The 15,067-nt window shown below is 46.0% G+C and overlaps 8 protein-coding genes across 8 annotated transcripts; 2 read left to right on the forward strand and 6 right to left on the reverse strand.

The window, feature by feature from the left end:
• Nucleotides 1-30: 30 nt before the first annotated feature.
• N7478_011826 (Alpha/Beta hydrolase protein) lies at nucleotides 31-730 on the reverse strand (the record flags this gene model as incomplete). Its single annotated transcript, XM_056928040.1, has 2 exons — nucleotides 31-631; nucleotides 690-730. The coding sequence occupies 2 exons, from the start codon at nucleotides 728-730 to the stop codon at nucleotides 31-33; spliced, it is 642 nt and encodes a 213-aa protein (XP_056773767.1).
• An 813-nt stretch (nucleotides 731-1,543) lies between these two features.
• On the reverse strand, nucleotides 1,544-2,070 carry N7478_011827 (DUF3712 domain-containing protein; the record flags this gene model as incomplete). Its single annotated transcript, XM_056928041.1, has 2 exons — nucleotides 1,544-1,888; nucleotides 1,948-2,070. 2 exons carry the CDS (start codon nucleotides 2,068-2,070, stop codon nucleotides 1,544-1,546), a joined length of 468 nt encoding a protein of 155 aa, XP_056773768.1.
• A 2,335-nt stretch (nucleotides 2,071-4,405) lies between these two features.
• Nucleotides 4,406-5,404, forward strand: N7478_011828 (uncharacterized protein; the record flags this gene model as incomplete). Its single annotated transcript, XM_056928042.1, has 1 exon — nucleotides 4,406-5,404. One exon carries the CDS (start codon nucleotides 4,406-4,408, stop codon nucleotides 5,402-5,404), a length of 999 nt encoding a protein of 332 aa, XP_056773769.1.
• A 1,647-nt stretch (nucleotides 5,405-7,051) lies between these two features.
• On the reverse strand, nucleotides 7,052-7,246 carry N7478_011829 (uncharacterized protein; the record flags this gene model as incomplete). The annotated part of the gene is made up of 1 exon (XM_056928043.1): nucleotides 7,052-7,246. The coding sequence occupies one exon, from the start codon at nucleotides 7,244-7,246 to the stop codon at nucleotides 7,052-7,054; it is 195 nt and encodes a 64-aa protein (XP_056773770.1).
• A 385-nt stretch (nucleotides 7,247-7,631) lies between these two features.
• On the reverse strand, nucleotides 7,632-9,153 carry N7478_011830 (FAD-dependent oxidoreductase; the record flags this gene model as incomplete). Its single annotated transcript, XM_056928044.1, has 4 exons — nucleotides 7,632-8,030; nucleotides 8,090-8,460; nucleotides 8,508-8,776; nucleotides 8,852-9,153. The coding sequence occupies 4 exons, from the start codon at nucleotides 9,151-9,153 to the stop codon at nucleotides 7,632-7,634; spliced, it is 1,341 nt and encodes a 446-aa protein (XP_056773771.1).
• Nucleotides 9,154-9,704: 551 nt separating this feature from the next.
• N7478_011831 (prolyl hydroxylase family protein) lies at nucleotides 9,705-11,159 on the reverse strand (the record flags this gene model as incomplete). Its single annotated transcript, XM_056928045.1, has 1 exon — nucleotides 9,705-11,159. One exon carries the CDS (start codon nucleotides 11,157-11,159, stop codon nucleotides 9,705-9,707), a length of 1,455 nt encoding a protein of 484 aa, XP_056773772.1.
• A 1,543-nt stretch (nucleotides 11,160-12,702) lies between these two features.
• Nucleotides 12,703-13,296, reverse strand: N7478_011832 (uncharacterized protein; the record flags this gene model as incomplete). The annotated part of the gene is made up of 1 exon (XM_056928046.1): nucleotides 12,703-13,296. The coding sequence occupies one exon, from the start codon at nucleotides 13,294-13,296 to the stop codon at nucleotides 12,703-12,705; it is 594 nt and encodes a 197-aa protein (XP_056773773.1).
• A 442-nt stretch (nucleotides 13,297-13,738) lies between these two features.
• On the forward strand, nucleotides 13,739-14,820 carry N7478_011833 (uncharacterized protein; the record flags this gene model as incomplete). The annotated part of the gene is made up of 2 exons (XM_056928047.1): nucleotides 13,739-13,761; nucleotides 13,821-14,820. The coding sequence occupies 2 exons, from the start codon at nucleotides 13,739-13,741 to the stop codon at nucleotides 14,818-14,820; spliced, it is 1,023 nt and encodes a 340-aa protein (XP_056773774.1).
• Nucleotides 14,821-15,067: the final 247 nt, after the last annotated feature.

Below are 15,067 nucleotides of genomic sequence, written 5' to 3' on the forward strand. Positions count from 1 at the left end.
TTTTTTTTTTTGTTTTTACCAAGGTGGATGTCATCGCCTCGTATATCTCTCGAGGTTGAAATTAAGGCTGGCCAATTGTTCATCGTCACGATATCTCTGCTCATTCAAAACGTCTTTTTGCCGATTTGCCTCTAATTCTTCAGAAGTTAGGTCACCCTCTACAGGGTCAGGCCCCCAATTACGAGCCGCGCGCCCGGGAAGTCCATATTGATTTGGAGTAACCTGACGCGCATACCACAAATCAAAGAATTTGTTCGACAATATGCCACCATGTCTCAAAGACTCACCACAGGAATCTGAAAACCCTTCCCAAGGAACAATAGCCGCCAAGCCTTTTGGTTGTCGAGCTGCGACTTGCCATTGAGTGGCGGCGTAATAGCTGACGCCGAGGAGACCTACTTTCCCAGTAGACCAAGACTGCTCAGTGGCCCATTCTATGAGATCGCAGAATCCGTCAATTGCGGCTGCTGACTTTACATGCAGTACGCCGGGGGATTGTCCGATTCCAATTTCATCCGCTCGGGCAACAACATATCCCTGTTCGGTCCAGAAGTGGGGAGTTGGAGTTTCCCATACAAAATGTTCTGTTTGGTGCGCTGGATTCACCCCGGAAAAACTTTTCGGATTAAACCTAGTGTTTGATTTGTTTTAATCAATGTATTCTCTTAGGACAGCTTTCGAAAACGTACTGTTTGTATGGCACATCCTCCCCATACGGACCATACGTCATAAGTGCAGGTAACTTGCCGCCGCCTGAGCTTGACTTGGGTTTTAAAAAATTGCAACGGATCAATCCGCCATTTCCCAAAGATACCGAGACGTTTTGCTCGAACGTATATGGAAAATCTCTGGTATTGGTTCGGCATATTGGCTTTTAAAGTCGACTAGTCTGGATCAAAATTCCAAAAATGGATCGCTGCGAGAGATTATCAGTGTACGAGGCTTTGTTCACTCTCTTCACGGGAAGAATTCTCCGCAATAAATAGTATAAAAGATAAATCTCGGTCTTTGCTGATGCCGAGCGCCGCTTCGGATGCAAAGATAGCTGACTCCGATTGATATAACTACTCCGAATACCCCACCGGTGTGCATTGACCAGGGAAAATGGTCCAACCCATAATCTCTGGCGTTTCGAAAACGACTTTACGAAAATTTTAGTAGCTACGATTGGCCAAGATATTATTTCTCTTGTCAGATGGTACAGATATTTGGTGCCCAGGTGCTTCAAGTCATTGCCATTACAGCGACGAGAAATTAGGGAAGGGTATCATGATCTTGAATTGCATCAACTGCCAACTTGAAATGCATTTACTTGAATTTGAAAGTATGGATCAACTGCGATTTCCCGAGTAATTGGCCAATGTTGAAAAGAAAATTGTTCACCTTGCAGAATTTCTATCTCCAAATTTTGGCGAAACGCGGAGTCATCTAGTATCAATTGCAACTACATTGTAGATATCCAGGTGGAAATATAGAGTTGACTTTGAAATGGACTACTAGTAAAGCTTGGGATTTGTATCTCATACATATGCCGAACCGGTAGCTAACCACTCGTGTCACTGTCGAGGGAGTTCTGTAGAGTATTTATCAGTACCTCTGCAAGTGGTACTTGCGCTGCCAATGTAAGATTATTCAATGCCTGAGTGTAATATGGCACTTCAACACCCGCATAAGTGACCGATTGCCCAACCGCTGTGAGCCTCAAGTACCCATTCATCAAACTCTGGGCTTGTTGTTCCAGAAGTAAACCAAAGTTGGAGATCAGCTTTTGTATGTCCAAAATCCCCTCCATTGGGTTGGTTTGATTCCCAGGCTTAAGCACTAGATTGTCGATTGTACCATTCCCAAGTACTAGATCATCACTTTGCAAGTCAAAAACCACAGTCCCCTAGTTCTGCATATTAGATTGGAAGGTGTGCACCTAAATATTTACACATGTGCGCTTACTATTTCGAGTGTCATTACCGAAGGATTGGGTAATGTGATGTTGGCAATGAGATTGACACCATCTGAGCGTGGTGGGAGCAGCAGGGTAGCATCAGAGATGGACAGCCCTGCGAATCCATTCATTGCTAATTTCAATTATTAGCTCCCTTTATCTTATATTTCAACTCAGGGATGTAGCGGGCAACTCGTACTATTCTGCTCAATATCCTTGTTTAGCACAACAGATGCCTTAAGTGCTCCTATAGAAGCATGAATTGATCCCTTGACGGACAATGGCGCATGAGCTAAGAAGATAGCCTGATGAACGTAGTACATCCAGTGCTCGGGATTAAGCTCTGTCCGCTGATGTATCTCTATTGTCGTACTCTTTCTAATATCCGTATGTGGCAGATAAACTGTTGCCCATGTGCTGTTTCCAGGTAGTGCTCGGTTGAAAAGATCCAGTGAAAACGGATTTATCTGAACCGGAATTGAAGTGGGAATTTTCAAGGTTGTTTTCATGCTCAATTTGATGGAATCAGGGTGCGGCTGCATGACTTGAACCTCGACAAGATTCAATGAAGATTTGTTGACAAGTAGTTGGGCAATTGCCGGAATGCAAATGAGAAAACTGTAGAGGTCATTATTACTGCAATTTTGGATCGAATTTGGCGAAAATAGTATCATACAATATGGGAAGGAATATGCCGAAGGAGATAATACTGCCAAATAGATAGCAACACCAAAAACGCCTCCAATGGCGACGGAAGCCGACAAGTTTTGCCCGTTGATCATGTTTCAGAAAGTTGGTGCCAATCGATTCAGCATAACTAACAGCCGCGGAATCCTTATTTCCAGCAAGATCTTTTGGCCTCAATGAGAACGGGCCACGATTAGCGCCCAGGGCGTACTTCGCAGACTTTCCTTGATAATCTTGCATCGGAGTGATTATATATTAACAATTCGAAGAGGGAATAAAATGGGCCATAAGTATTTTAAGGCAAAAGTTATAGGTAAGTGTCTTCATTGTCTTAGTAATGATATATGACCGCATGCCAAACAAACGGCATCGACTCGGAGGCATCCATTTACCGATATGCCACCGCAGGCAGTTTCATTCCTAATAATTTTGCTAGTAGTGAGGAGTGTAGACTGTCGGAGAGCTAATATAGTATGAATTGACACTGTCGGTTAGCAGTGATGTCACCGGTTTCTCTCGTATGCAGCGATGCCTGTGAACATCGGTTCGATTTTGAACCTTTCAAGGGGTAGTAAGCCTTGGGACTGAAATAAAAGCCCCATATTCGTTGTTCAATCTTAGTAAAGGCTTAGGGGACACTGGAATTTGCAATATTTCTTCCATATTTAAAATCTCCGAAACATGAGGTACTTCGGTACCGACAAAAGACAAAATGCATGAGAACATTCAAGAGGTGTTGGTGGATTCTAAAGTCAAATTTGTCACTAAAGAAAGAGTACCACATCAACTTTCCTTCTTGATAGGTCGGGATTCTAGGAATATGGGCATGACAAGCTCGATTGTTGAGCCGAATGGCTTTAAATGAATTAGGGTTCGAAATTCTGTGTCTACTAGAGCTCAAACTTGAACCTAATTAGGATGGCTCCTGCACGCTATCATGTACCTAGAAAGCAGAGAGAATTCACCGGAAGTACCCAGAATTATCCACATTCACTCTTACCGCTGAGCAGATGCAATAATTTGAAGTATCGAGAATGATTCTATATCTCCGAGGTTGAAAATCCAATCGTGTTGGATTAGGTGCCTTATTTTAGAAAAGTCGCGCCCTTTCAGGACTTCTCCTTCTCCGATGTAATAAATTGCCAATTGCGCGGCAAGCTTTTAGCAAAATGCCAAGCGGCGATAAATTTTCGCCCCACAAGAGTATGTGGCATCCCCCGAGTTAATCGGCTATAGATTCCAAGTTTGGTTGTTATATCCACCGTAGAACTCGGAGATAACTGAATATAGCACGGCTCTATCGAGTCAGCCCATATAACGTGGGGAAATCCCTGGCCCGAAGACACGCATTAAAGCATGCATATGGCTATTCCTGCACAAAAACATGGAGCTCAACGAAGATTTTCCCGCAGAAATCTCTCAAACTTTCATATCTTTTCAGGTTTTCAAGGTTCATGCAACTATATTTCTTTATGCATAATTTTACAACATTTCATTGAAAGCACTACATCGATTCATCAGTACAGAAATTAGTTCATTCTTGTAATTACGAGATTACTTCCACGTCACCACGGATCGGGGTCTCGTCCCAAAACATAAGCCGCGTACACCCTTGATCTCCAAGAACCCCACTCTCGTTGATCATTCCTCAACGGGCTGAATAACCGCATGAAGAGCAGGGAACTACCGCAGCAACATTAAATTAAAGTGAATTTTTGGGGATACTTAACCCTGATCACGCCTTTGGGGATATTTGTTTTTCTGTTCCCAAAATTCAAAATGCGCTCTTTCCTCACCGTGGGCCTGTTTTTAGGAACTGCCGTTGCTTCTGAGCTCAATGTGCGCACCGTCTATCAATTTTCTTCAAACGACACCTGGTTGGAAAATCTCGCTACACGATCCAATGGTATCATCCTTGCCACCGAGATTGGCCCTCCAGCCAATCTTTTGGCTTTCGATCCCCGCGAACGCCATCCCAAAAAGACAGTCATCAGAGATTTCACCTCGGTCTTGGGGCTCTCTGGTATCACTGAAGGCGCCCATGATGTCTTCTATGTAGCTGGAGCCAATACGACATCTGATAATATCAGCGATCCACCAACCAATGCCACTCATGTTTGGGAGGTCGACTTCAACACAAATGGCGAACAGCCGAAGATCAAACTCTTATGCCGCCCTACAGCGCCCACTGGGTTCAACGGGCTGACAGCCTTCAATGAGACAATCCTACTGGCTAGCGCCACCTACCAAGATGCTATCTTTGCCATCGATACTGAAACTGGCCGTACATGGGAGGCTATTGAGCAGGATAGTCTTATGTCTGCCATAAATGGAATCAAAGTCTCGGATGGCTTTGTTTATTGGAGTGCCAATGGTGCTTTGTACCGCGCGGAGCTTTACCCTAATGTCACCGCTAGTACGGGGCAATTGGTGTACCAAGCTAGCCAGATTGATGACTTTGCTATTTCCCCGAATGGGTTTGCTCTCAACTCTACCTACGGTTCCAACTACACATTTGCATATCTTGCCGGCGCTGCTGGCAACACAATTGAGCAGGTCATTTTCACCCGTAATGGGACTGCCATCGGTGGCGAAATCATTGCTGGCTCCGAGGACTCGACGGAAGTCGCTGAGCCGACTGGCGTCTTCTTTGGACGAGGCAAGGGAGAATTGAACACGATCTTTGTGACTACCGCTGGCGCCAGTGCCGTGAACGTTGATGTCAATGGAACTGAGACAGCCGTAGGTGCACAGTTGCTCGCAATTCAACTGCGCTAGTCTTTCGGGTTAATATGTAATGCAGTGGGTAAGTCCCGAGCGTCAAGCCGGCTCTACCGTGACCATGGTGTAGCATCATGGTGTAGCATCATGGTGCAAGGGGGCACATAGCGCGAGGCAGAACATCCATTGATGGATCAGCAATGATCGTACCCAGGTGAAAATCATAATCCAACAGTGTACATTTATCATCTGTTTCCTACTAGATCAAAGACATAAATTAAAACTCTAGTTCCATGAATAGTACTAAGGCTATGTTGATTGATCCGCGTACTGAATTTGTGGGGTCAATCGTTGCCACTGCACCCAAGCCTAGCAATTTCCCGAAGGCCAGCTTTAGTGCAAGGGCTTAGTGTAGGAACTAACCTTTCTGCCTATAGTTGCCCCGTAAATGTTCAGAGGGTTAACAATAGTGTCCTTGGGAGTATCCACGATTTTGGGGGGTCGCGATACCGCATATAAATAGTAATATCTGGAAACCGAGTCCCGCCTTTGGATTGAAGAAAAGGCGAAGGCTTGGTTCCAAGGTTATTTTACTGAAATTACATTACATGCCATTCAACATGTCACCAACCGCCAATAATCCAATTATTCCGGGCTTCTCACCTGATCCGTCCATAGTGGCCGTCGGAGACACGTATTCTGCCGTCACTTCATCCTTCCCCTTCTATCCCGGGATACCCATTTATGCCTTAAATGACTTGCTTAATTGGCTGAACTGCGATATGCCCTCCATTATCAAAATTCCTTTCATCCATACTGATTTTTGGTAAAGGGGACGCAATCAACAGAGCTGAACAAGTTGATCTATCCCAGTCGGCCTCCACGCCCGTTGTGAACCAGGATGATAAAACCATCATGGCGACCGGTAGCCTTTGGGCCCCAAGCATTCGATACTATAAAGATTCGTTCTACATAACTTGCGATAATTGTCGCTGGGTCGACGGAAAAGTTAAGTTCGAGAACTTCATTATTCAAACATCGGACATTTGGTCTGGCTCATGCAGTGACCCAGTCCACTTCGATTTTCATGGCATAGACTCGAACCTATTCTTCGAAGATGGTCGAGCCTATACCAAATGGTCGATGGTTACAGACTACTCTATACAGCCATCCGCTACCATTAATAAGTTTGAACTCAACGTAGATACAGGACAAAACTATCGCAACAGAAGACCATTTAGACCGGCTTTATTCAAATTGACGCCGAGGGCCCCCGACTCTGTAAACGAGGTGACTAGTATTATCTCATTATCTCGAAAGGTGGAACGTTTGAGCACCACATTATCTCGGTGGCAAGGGCTAGGAATATCTGGGGACCTTATGAGTCCGCTGACATGAACCCTATCTTACCGGAAGCCGAATCAACCTCATGGATCCAGCAGAACTGGCATTGCGACTGCTTCCAGGACATTCAAGGTGAATGGTAGTCAATCTTACTGGTCCACCATGTATCGAGGAATACTACCTGTGCACTTGAAACGCCGTACCGGATCGGTCATTGGCAGATCAAAGATGAGGAGGAGGAATAAAATCTGTGTGACATGTTCCAAGGTTTTAGGATTCCACATTGACTGCGGGCCATGATCAAGATCTGCGCGTGTCACGTCTACAGCCCCGCTGGCCCACCTTCACACCCCGCTATACCTATTTAAGTAGGACTCTAATAATGCACATGTGGGGTTTCGACGGTGGGTTCACGCTAACGGGCCCACTCTGGACACCATCTCCTTCCGTATTGGGTGTTACGTATGGCTTGAGGCCATCAACTGTCGATGGTGGATCCGAAAGGTGTGCAGCTCGCTGCAGCTCGCCTGCATCCTGGAACCGAATGAGATACATGAATGAGCGCCAAAGATGCAACATGAACGACCGGTGAATGAACAATGGATTACAATCGTCCCATGCACTTGAATACAATAAATCTGATCATAGCACAATAATAAGAACATTGGTTATGGTGTGGGAAGATGAGAGTAATCTGAGGTGAAGGTTGCTATCGGTCCGATTGTAGTCGGCCGGAATTAACATACATGACAGATGCGCGACAAATGGTGATTTTACATCAAATATCTACAAAATTCCAAGATATCTGAAGAGATTCTCTATTGGGTCCATTCAAATATACAAAATTTGACCCTGTAAATAGAACTTGAAGATCGTACTCTCTTCTCCATGTAAAACAAGGCACATGTAGAGAAGTTAAATCACCTCAAAGGCAATTCGTTCACAATCGCGGCGTATCCGACTCCGTAGCCCTCTTATCCCGTGCAGTCTGAAGTCTGACTGGAGCGGGGAAAATGTCAAACGATATAGCATCGGCAAAGGCATCATCCCATCGTTGGACCAGAATATTGGCCATGATTTTGGGGAACTTGTTCAGCATGAGATCTTCAAGCTCAGGCGTCTCCATAGTATCCATGAGTTGTCGCTGATGAGCCGACGCGACAATTTTCCTCGCCTGTGGTAGACGTATCTCCTGTGTGCGGTCGAATATAGCGTTGATCTCGTCCGCTGACAATTTGCCTGTTTTCGAGTTGTCCGAAAGCGCTGGGATGATGTTATTGGCCAAACATGCCACACTCTCCATTGCTTGGCCTCCTCCTTGAGCAGTGATTGATGACATCTGTATTTGAAAAGAAACCGTTAGCTAGTGTTATTGCAATTGTAGTACTTTATTCGTACCTGGTGTGCTGCGTCGCCAAGAATAATCATTCGGTCTAGATGCCATTTGCTAAATACAAACTCCGGCATGGCGGAGAAGAGCACATCTTTCTTCGATTCGTACAAGTTTGACAGTTTTATGCCTGGCGAAATGGTTTCGTCCCAATGTTCTTTCGCTACTTTGAGAGAATCTTCTCCATTGAATCGAGGGATATCGGCACCGGTAAATGTGCGACCAAGGTGCTTGTACAGGAACCAGAATGTCCTATCTTCAACTCCGGTACCGATAAGTGACGATGATCGCTTGTTCACCCTGAAGTCAAGACATGCTTCAGGCAGGCCTGGTAGCCCGGGTGACATGCCATACATGCAGCCGTAGGTGGCAGACACGACTATCAACTATTAGCAATTTGATACTGGTAAGTGAATTTGCACTAACCATTTTGCTCCGTGTATTCGGGTCCAAGACTACGTTCTGTTGCATGTCGCTGGATTTCTCGCCTAACGCCCGAGTTGATACCATCCGCACCGACGATTATATCGCCGTGATAAACCGATCCGTCTGTCGTCGTAACCTCTACTCCGTCCTCTGTATTCTCAACAGATTGGACTCTCTTGCCAGTCAATATTTTCGATTTGTCGACGATGTGCTCATACATGACTTGCAGAATAGTCGAGCGTTCCATCCACAGGAACGGATACCCGTACCTAGTTTATTTAGCCCGATATTCCTTGATTCCTTCATCCAGGGGTGAACTGTTCAGAAACAGACGCGAAACATACCTCTCCGGCAATATCGTTTCCCAGTTTTTCGACGTTGCTAGTGACTCTCCGTCAGAGGAGCGGGTATCGATAGTACTCAGCGCGGTTGAACGCGCAGCCAAATCGTCATAACATCCCAGTTGGTCCAAGATAGTAAGTGCATTAACGAGTATACAAATACCGCAACCAACTTTAGGAATAATATCAGGGTAAGCTTCAAGAAGCTGGTAGTCAACGCCGGCCTTCTCAAGTGTCAGGGCTAGGACTAGCCCAGCTAGCCCCCCGCCTGATATGATAACTTTGCATGGTCTGAGTTGGGACATGATTGAAAGGTTGCAAGTTTGACCATGCACGACTTGGGACATTGGGTCCTTCTTATACATAACCCCTCCAGCTCTGGGCTAGAAAGGCCTTCTCTTCAGGCGCTCAGCTTGTAGGTCAGTGCGGATTAGCCCCCAAAATGGAGGGGAAATGATATGATGCACCCAATTATGGCAGGCGGGTGGAGAACCAATCATGGAACTAGAGGATTGTTGCGCGGGATGGTGCGACGCCACACGGTGCAAGGCTACATACACGAAAGTGATTCTGATGTGATTCCAGCGAAGATCGGAACCCAATTCAATACTGGTGTATACCATGGTATCAAGACATGCCTACAGGCAAAATAACAGTCAGGAGAAGGTTTAGAGACCCAAAACTGACTGTTTATTGTCACTTTATAATTTGTTGTTAACCAGACGACACAGTATTAAAATCTGTGCACACATGACATTGGTAGACTCAATTTCTACGGCGAATTCAAATATCAAATCAAAAATATTAAGGTATAAGGTAGTTCATTATTCATATCAAATTTTATATTTTTATAACCTTACTCTTCAGCGGGTTTAATGTCGTACTCTACGTCAGTCCTAATGATATACTTGGCTCCCTTCCTCACACCCGTTCCTTCGTGCAGCAAGGCGCCGTTCGCTTCACCGTGTGGGAAGATAGCAACAGCACCCATAACTGGCCGCACAGGATATGCATTCAGTGTCCCCTCACGCGGAGCAGGCATGAAGAAGGTCGTCTCGCCACCTTCAAACTCATCATTGAGATATAATAAGAAGGTATACATCGAGCTCTGCTTTTGATCCTCAGGCGAGGAATCGTAGACATAAGTGTCATCTGGTAAGATGCCAGACGGTGGCCAGGCACCATCGATATGACATCGATACTCAGCGCCTGGGACGTATCGGTATACACGGAACCGGCGATTAACACCCCTTACTTTACGGCCGTTGATGGATTGTGGGACGTATGGGTGGATTCGGGCCCATAGCATATCGTGGAAGGTGGTGTCGATGATCCAGTAAAAGTTGTGGGCGAGGACACTCATGTCTCCATCTTCACGCATCGGGACATCGGGGATGAAATTGACCTTTTCGCCTGCTGCAATGATGGCCTTGCATTCCTCCGGGGTGAGGACGTTCATGGCCATGCCGAGACCTGGAACTGCAGGATGGGGGTGGTATGTTATAGGCGGGCCGACCGGGGCGAGGGGGACAGCATTAGGAGCGGTAGTATAGAGTATAGCTGGGTGGTGGTTTGGAGGTTTTCGGAGGGGTCCGGGAGTGGTTTCGATGATGCGGAGGGCGGAGGGTGATAAAGGGGCGCTTTCTAGAATGGATTTGTCGAGGACCGAGGTGTAGATCTCTAAGGGTGGCGATGACGGGCGAAGATCCCAGATCGACTGGAAACCAATGGGTTGTGTTGAGAAGACAGCCTTGGGGCTAATATCAATTGGCGTACTGACTCGTAGAACAGCATCCAGGACAGCGAGAAGCTCAAGGTCTTCTGAGCTTCGCTTGGTAGAGACATGGTCGACTGCGTCGGGATTTGTCGACAGACCACTCACGACATCCAGATCACGCACCCATCGACACAATGCGCCTATCTTTGGCTCTTCTCCCTTCAATCTCATCTCAGCGAGAAGAATCTTGGCATCGAGGTATTTCTTATCGGCCAGAGCACCGGTGATCCGAGCTGTCAAATTTGCGCCCTCCGCGGAATTGACGCCTGTGAGGCAGGATTGGCGGAAGTCATATACTGCGGTTCGAATGTCCTTGCATGCTTTCGACTTGGTCAAGCTGGGATATTGTGCAAGCGTATTGAGGGTTTCAATTGTGATTTCGAGGTCTTCATCTGCGACAACCGAGCTCAGGTGTTTTGGTTCCAATGTCGGGCCATCGGAAGGCGGCGTGAGTACATGATCGGCTTTGGGAACTTTGGATGGAAGGTTGACTTGCGCATTGCGCTTCCGTTTGGCGGCCTTATTTTTCCCCATTGTGGTATATATTGTTGATTTGGTAGATTGACAGACAGTTCATATCAACGAAGTGGGGAGGGATTTTTCATTGGACTCGATGCCGGAAGATTGATCTTCCGAGTATATCCGCCACTATCTCCGCTGTGCCTCAACATCATGTTGACACTACTATACGCGACTTCTACTGCCATTGTTAGTATGCAATAATACGTGTCAATTGTGTGAAAGAAGCTTTACTCTGTATGTCTTAATTTTACATACCCTTGGTATCAACTTTATTCCCTCAACGGCAACTAGATGCCCACTATGTGATGGTCCGAGGCCATGCGGCAAAGCTTCATCGTAGTTGGCTTAGCGCCCGGATGAATAGTCGCCCGATACTGCGGCTGGGCAGTAAGCATGATTCATGAATATTGGTTTTTCTTGAGAATCTTCTGATTATATTCGTCGATTAGAGCCGTGAATTTCTTGCATGGGGACTGCTATGACTTCTGGTGATGGCAACCTGGGCATACAAGTAGGAAATAGCGGTGGGACAATCAACTTTCTACTGACGAAATGCTACTTCCATCCTGTCAATTGAAGCACCATTTTGGTTTAATATGCGGCGGACGGCAAGGCTACTAGGCCAGGCAAGTCCCGGCAGTAAATGAATCTACATTATGACAAGTTGAAGTGTGCGTAGCGGACATAGGACAAGATGAATTGTTTTTTTTATACTTAAACTACTGAATAGCCATATGCTCGGTAGCGATTTCGATGATTAGAATAATGATAGAATCTGAGTCTTAATGATGATTGCTATGATTATCACAATTGCTATGATTGTCATGATTACTGTGAGAATAATTATTATGATTTCCATGACTATAATATAGTCGTGTAGTAATCTGATACCATCTAAAATTGTAGCAATGATAAATTGATAATACACGCGCCACGCCGGGCCGCAGGAAGAATAACTAAGATGCCATAAGCAAGCCCGTTTTACGAGCGGAATAAGTAACAGATGGAAATCAGAACTAAGTGAATTCAACTAAAATAACGCAGCATGGGGAAGGAGAGAGGAGAGCTGCGAGGTGGCGAGCGAATATCAACCACGTCGCTCCCTCCAGATGTCGGGATCCACACCATTATCCAGATTAGACACAGATAACACACGATCCACAATAGCCCGTCGATACAAAAAATTTTAAAGCATGATGAGATGCTCTACAAAATGCCAAAAAATGACCATAAATGACAAACAACAAGAAATCTAATGGAGATCAGCAACCATTCTTCCCCTTCCAGGCAACCTCCCTCCCAATAGCATGCTCCCGCAGATATTGTCTCGACCTTCGTCGTCAAATTTGACAAATATGTAAAAACAAATGCGCCGGGCGTGAATCGAACACGCGACCTATCGCTTGAGGATGAAGATATCTAGATCTTCAGGCGAGTATCATCCCACTAGACCACCAGCGCGTTCTGTGATTTTGAAGGCTTGGCGAGTGCAGAGCTGACAAAACTTGATTGAGGCCCACATGTGCATTTACGAGAGCACATCAAGAGTCCAATATCAAAACAAACGCCGAGTTATCCCCATTAGTAGCTCCCCCGGATTAGAATTGAATTGTTCTTGGGTCTCTGGCTGGAAACCGTCGTTGAGCTTCCCACCAAAGACCTTCACAATAGTGGCAATGACAACTGTCTGCTCAAAGTAGGCAATATTCCGACCAATGCACGCCCGAGGCCCTGTACTAAAAGACATATGATTATTCAACATTTTCTTCTTTTCTTCCAGATCATCCGTCAGCCATCGATTGGGTATATATTCAGATGCATCTTTCAAAACCACCCCGCCACGAAGAAGCGAGTATGTCGGGACTGAAACTATAACACCCTCTGGTAATCTTCCTGCAATCTCTTTGCCACCTTTTGGGACGATTATCGGCAGGCCAAAAGAGCGTGCGGGGCTAACTCGACGAGGCTCCTCGATACAAGCGCGGAGGTATGGGAATCGGGATACCTTGTCGTATGTGGGTATTGTGTCGGCCGGGACGACATTATATCTTTCAAGGCTCAACTTTTGGAGTATTGCTGGATTGCTGTAAAGTAAGAAGATGGCATTGGTCATGGCTGCTGTTGTGGTTTCGGTTCCGAAATTCATCATCGTGAGACGTAGTATCTAGCTGTTTTGGCATAATCTCCAGGAAACTGGTATCAACGACGATGCTTTGTAGTTCCAAGGTTGTATTGGAGCCATGAAGCAAATAAGCTTTGTGGCGCTGATTTCCCACTTTGGGGGGTTATACAGATGAATCAAAATCAGACTGAATCCAACATACCTTAACTAGAGCCCCGCCTATACCCCAGAAAGTTTAACGGGTGACAGCTTGTACTGGATGGCTTATCGTTTGGTGTACATCCGATCTCGGAATATCAAATACCCGGCTATCAGTCGCGTTGTCGATCATCGTCACGCTCTCTCCACCTTTGTTCGCGACTGGCCAAAGTCATATCTTGGGACAACACCATTCCCATATTATGGTTCGAGATACTTGGCCGTTGGATAGTTTTGTGTATCTATCTCGTTTGAACGTTTTTGGGGAGCGATGACCAACCACCGCTCGAGTAGGTACGCGTCTATCTCCCGAAGTGTATCATCAGAAAGACTAACATGCAGTGTTCTTACAGAGGTTCCGAAGGACCTTGGATATGGGAGTTTCACACTGCTAGAGTCCAAAATGCCCCTCTGCCTTCACTCGAGACACCAAGAGCTACATCACCCGTGAGGGCCAGGACAACGCCTAGATCCTCTTCTCCATCATCTCGTCGCGGTGGGGTTATTCTTCGGTCGACTATTTCATCACCGCGTGTTCCTCAACCTAAAAAACCGCGACCGCGACCGCACCCACAATATCCAAATGCACCCATTGGTACTCCGTTGAATGCGCATCCACAATTGACAAATCCACCTATTACTTCTCCGCCAAATGTACAACTAGCATCTCCACATCCGCCCATTACTACTCCATCAAATGCGCATCCACAATATGCACATCCACCCGTGACCGCTCCATACAATGCGCATCCACAATTTGAACCTCAACTCATCTTTACATCATCAAGTGTTCCTCCATCAATCGCATATTCATCAGCTACTCCTCCATCAGCTGCTTCTCCCTCAGCTACTACCCCAGCTGCTCCCCCACCAGCTCCGCAACCTCCCCAAACACCGCCCGGGCGTGGCCCTCGCAAACAGCTTGACGTGCACACGCGCACACAAATCTGTACATTAAAGAAGATAGCCGGATGGTCATACAGCCAGATCCACGCTCAATTTCCTCATATCCCACAATCGACAATCAAAACAACTGTGAAACGAGAAGCGACCAGACACAATAACCAGACAAGCCATCGCTCTGGAGCGCCGAGAAAGTTACATGAAGAAGATACGAAAAAGTTGCTCGACGCTCTTGACGAAAACCCACGCCTGACTTGGGACGAGCTTATCAAAGTGATTGATGGAAAAGCTGGCCGACATTCTATTCGCCGTCTTCTGGAGATAGAGGGCCGTCGAAAGGGCCAGCCTGATCGCAAATTGAAGCACACTCAAAAGATGTTGGCTAGGCTTACGGAGCCGGATCCTGAACCTGATTCTGATTCTAATCCTGAGCCTGAGCCTGAGCCGTAACTTTGTCCTGACTCATACTTCATGAGGTTAGGTATGGCTTTTTCGGATGTGTTGGCGATAAAAAGAAGTGAATAATCGTACATATGATGAGCGATCTCGGATATCCCCACTTTTATTCTAGCAAATATCTTTTCTTCAATAAGAGAATGCCATTTTTATTTCACATGACGGAATCAGCTTACTCATATTTTTCCATTATAATTCCCTCAAGTGGTGGTTCATCTGCTCATTAATAGTGGGACTACAA

The sequence above is a fragment of the Penicillium angulare genome (assembly GCF_028827245.1).
Source record: "Penicillium angulare strain IBT 27051 chromosome Unknown utg000009l_segment0_segment0, whole genome shotgun sequence".
NCBI classification, from domain to species: domain Eukaryota; kingdom Fungi; phylum Ascomycota; class Eurotiomycetes; order Eurotiales; family Aspergillaceae; genus Penicillium; species Penicillium angulare.